Source organism: Sinocyclocheilus anshuiensis, unplaced genomic scaffold (genome assembly GCF_001515605.1).
Source record: "Sinocyclocheilus anshuiensis isolate Anshui unplaced genomic scaffold, SAMN03320099.WGS_v1.1 scaffold1143, whole genome shotgun sequence".
NCBI lineage: Eukaryota > Metazoa > Chordata > Actinopteri > Cypriniformes > Cyprinidae > Sinocyclocheilus > Sinocyclocheilus anshuiensis.
In genome coordinates, this window is record NW_015546123.1 from 1511360 (window position 1) to 1514165 (window position 2806).

The following is a 2806-nucleotide window of genomic DNA, read 5'->3' on the forward strand; positions in this document are numbered from 1 at the left end:
ACGCAGGTGATGGAGATTTACCGCTGATTACAGAACCGTCTTTCTGACAAGATGCGCGTTAAATATCGCATGCGATTAATCGTGCAGCCCTAGTTTATAGGTAAATATCCTTTATTAGTTGTTCAAACAAATTTTTGGATTATATTGTATAAATAGACTGTTTCAAGATGAGTGGACCATTTTTAACCACATCCCACAAACTTAAGTATTTGTAATCTGGTAAATAAGGGTGGCAGAACTTATTTCCTGCCGAGTAGGAGTGCAGTATTTTGCACAATTTGTTTAATGACAATATAATGATAGAGGGTGAACGAAAACCCAAAAATAAATGGTGATCTACCTCTGTGAGCTTGAATAGAGTTTGTTTGAGAGACGCCTCTCAATTCAAAGAGCACACAGAACAGGCATGTAGTAACCTGGCAAAAAAGCCCTTCCGTCAACACAGTGGATGGGACTGTGCTTGGAATATAATGTTCCTTTGTGTAATGAGTTTTTTCCAGAGAACAGTTACATCTGCAGTGATGAGTGGGGTCTGAGTGATTCAGAACACTGGAGCTAAAAGGAGGTCCTTCTCCAGTCATATCTTTGCTCACTAAGCCTACCATCATGACAAGTTTGTTTAGAAAAGTGCAAAGCAATGCGGTGTTCCCTGTACATTTAGTGCAAACTAGACATTCAAGACCAGAAGAGGAGTGAGGAAATGATAAGACTGACCAATAAGAGTGTGGAAAACGATAGCCACGGTTCCTGCGGCGACCATACAGAGGACTGCCTTGGTTCTGTCCCGTTTGCTGTTGACAAACACCAGCCCTACGTTCTTGAAATCGCTCATAGGGCCTGTGAAGAACTTCATGAGGGAGTAGGCCAGACCATAACTGGCCAGCATTTCCACCGCATCCTCTTTGACTGTCGCAATACCCCTGTTCAAAGCCTATAGAGAAAGACAAAAATGATACAAATTCATCAGAAACACAATTTTGTCAGCATTATAAAAGACAGATTAGTAGAGTGAGTGATTACAAAAATACAGACAATCTAGATTTACATTTATCTTAAACATAATCTATTTTCTGATGTTGAGGGATGAAATGAAACTCCTCATGGGATTCCTCTTCACAAAGAGGGTTTTATACCCGAGATATACAACAGTACCTCTGTATCAGCTGACTAAATGACTTTCATGGCTTGTCCCCCAGAAAAAGATCCAGATCCGAGGACCAGTTTGCTATACTGGATAAATTCATGTTTCATAGGACCACTAACCCAGACCTTCACAGTGTCACAATGCACCATGTGTCAGATGTCTAAACAATAATAAGCAACAGTGTCAAGCAGAAAGAGGAAGTCTTGTTATAAAATTACATTTATTCATGGACCTTTCCACAACACCTGAAAACTGCGATCGGAATCAATAGTCATTGTAATCTTGAATAATGTGGAGCTACACCATCTCAATGACGACCAACTGTATTATGAACAATTTTTTACAGCTTTATTGTCACATGCCAGAATATATCCCCATCAACACATGAGAAGATGATATGGAAATGTCTCAGATGTCAAACCTGTTGGAAAATGCTGAGATGTTCTACTTGCTCTACAGCTGTAGGCGTTACTGCACTAGTGAATAACCTTTACTGCCCTGTACTTGACTCTAACCTGGTGGCACCATTCTATTTCAAGAGAACACTGCTAATGTTTAAATCTTAAGATTTCATTTTGGATGATACAACAGCAGATAGTCAGTCACAGAATTCATAGGAAGCAGCAAGACCTGTACAATAACAGATAAAGTCAAAAGGCTGTGTGAATGTACGGTTCTTCTCCTTATCTACTGCCTTCTTCTGACTCTGAATTTTTTTCTGCCACTTTATCTCCAACGCCTACAAGAACAATGTGCAAAGAGATAATGATATTCTGTTAAGCCCGGTACACTGCCAGCGACACAGCGACACAGCGACAAAGCGACATGCTCCTATTCATTTTCAATGGAGAGCTGGCGACTTCCGGCGACACGAGCGACAGAAAGAACAATGTGCAAAGAGATAATGATATTCTGTTAAGCCCGGTACACTGCCAGCGACACAGCGACAAAGCGACATGCTCCTATTCATTTTCAATGGAGAGCTGGCGACTTCCGGCGACACGAGCGACAGTGACCGTTGGCGACAGAATGTGGGCGTGTCAAGCGATGTGAGTCAAGTGACAAAAGTTAAAGTCCGCGTGAACCGGAAGTTGCTGCCGACTTTATTTCAGTGTAGTGACGTATTTCCATCTGAAACGGAATATTGAATAGAGGGCATGGTCTTATTTTGGCGCTCCTCCTCTCTGTCTCTCACTCATATCAAACTAACAGTTGGAGGGGTGTGTTTAAAAGGATATTCTGCCCAAGCCGTCAAACTGACATCATCAGAGAAGGACTGCCATTCCAGAGCAGAAGCAAATGATCAGATTTTGATTAAAGATTACCAAAACAAACAATTTTTTTCAGCGGAATAACTTGCACGGATTAATTGTTCACATCAAGACTAGCAATGTCCGCTAGTAAAGTAAATAAAGTCAATTTCGATTTCATGCCGAAATGTTTAACTTTATGCAAATGACCAGCGTACTTGCTCTTGTGAATTTATTTGGATGTTAATTACATTGTGCCAGCCGTCTCTTTAATACCGCGTGGTTTATATACATGTTGCTGCTGATTTGGGCTGACATGTTTGACACACCCACCAAACAAGAGAAACCGCATCTCAAACCCCGTTGCACACCGTTTCCAGGAAACATGTCGTTCAAACCGGAAACTGTAGCA

The 2806-nt window shown here is 41.3% G+C and overlaps 1 protein-coding gene across 1 annotated transcript in view; it reads right to left on the reverse strand.

Annotated features, from left to right (window-relative positions):
* The window catches only part of LOC107701025 (progressive ankylosis protein homolog B-like), a 19999-nt gene that overhangs the window by 12904 nt on the left and 4289 nt on the right, over positions 1-2806 (reverse strand). Inside the window, exon 3 of the mRNA XM_016502926.1 lies at positions 715-931. Coding sequence (XP_016358412.1) covers positions 715-931 — 217 coding nt within the window. The remainder of the gene's footprint in view (positions 1-714; positions 932-2806) is intronic.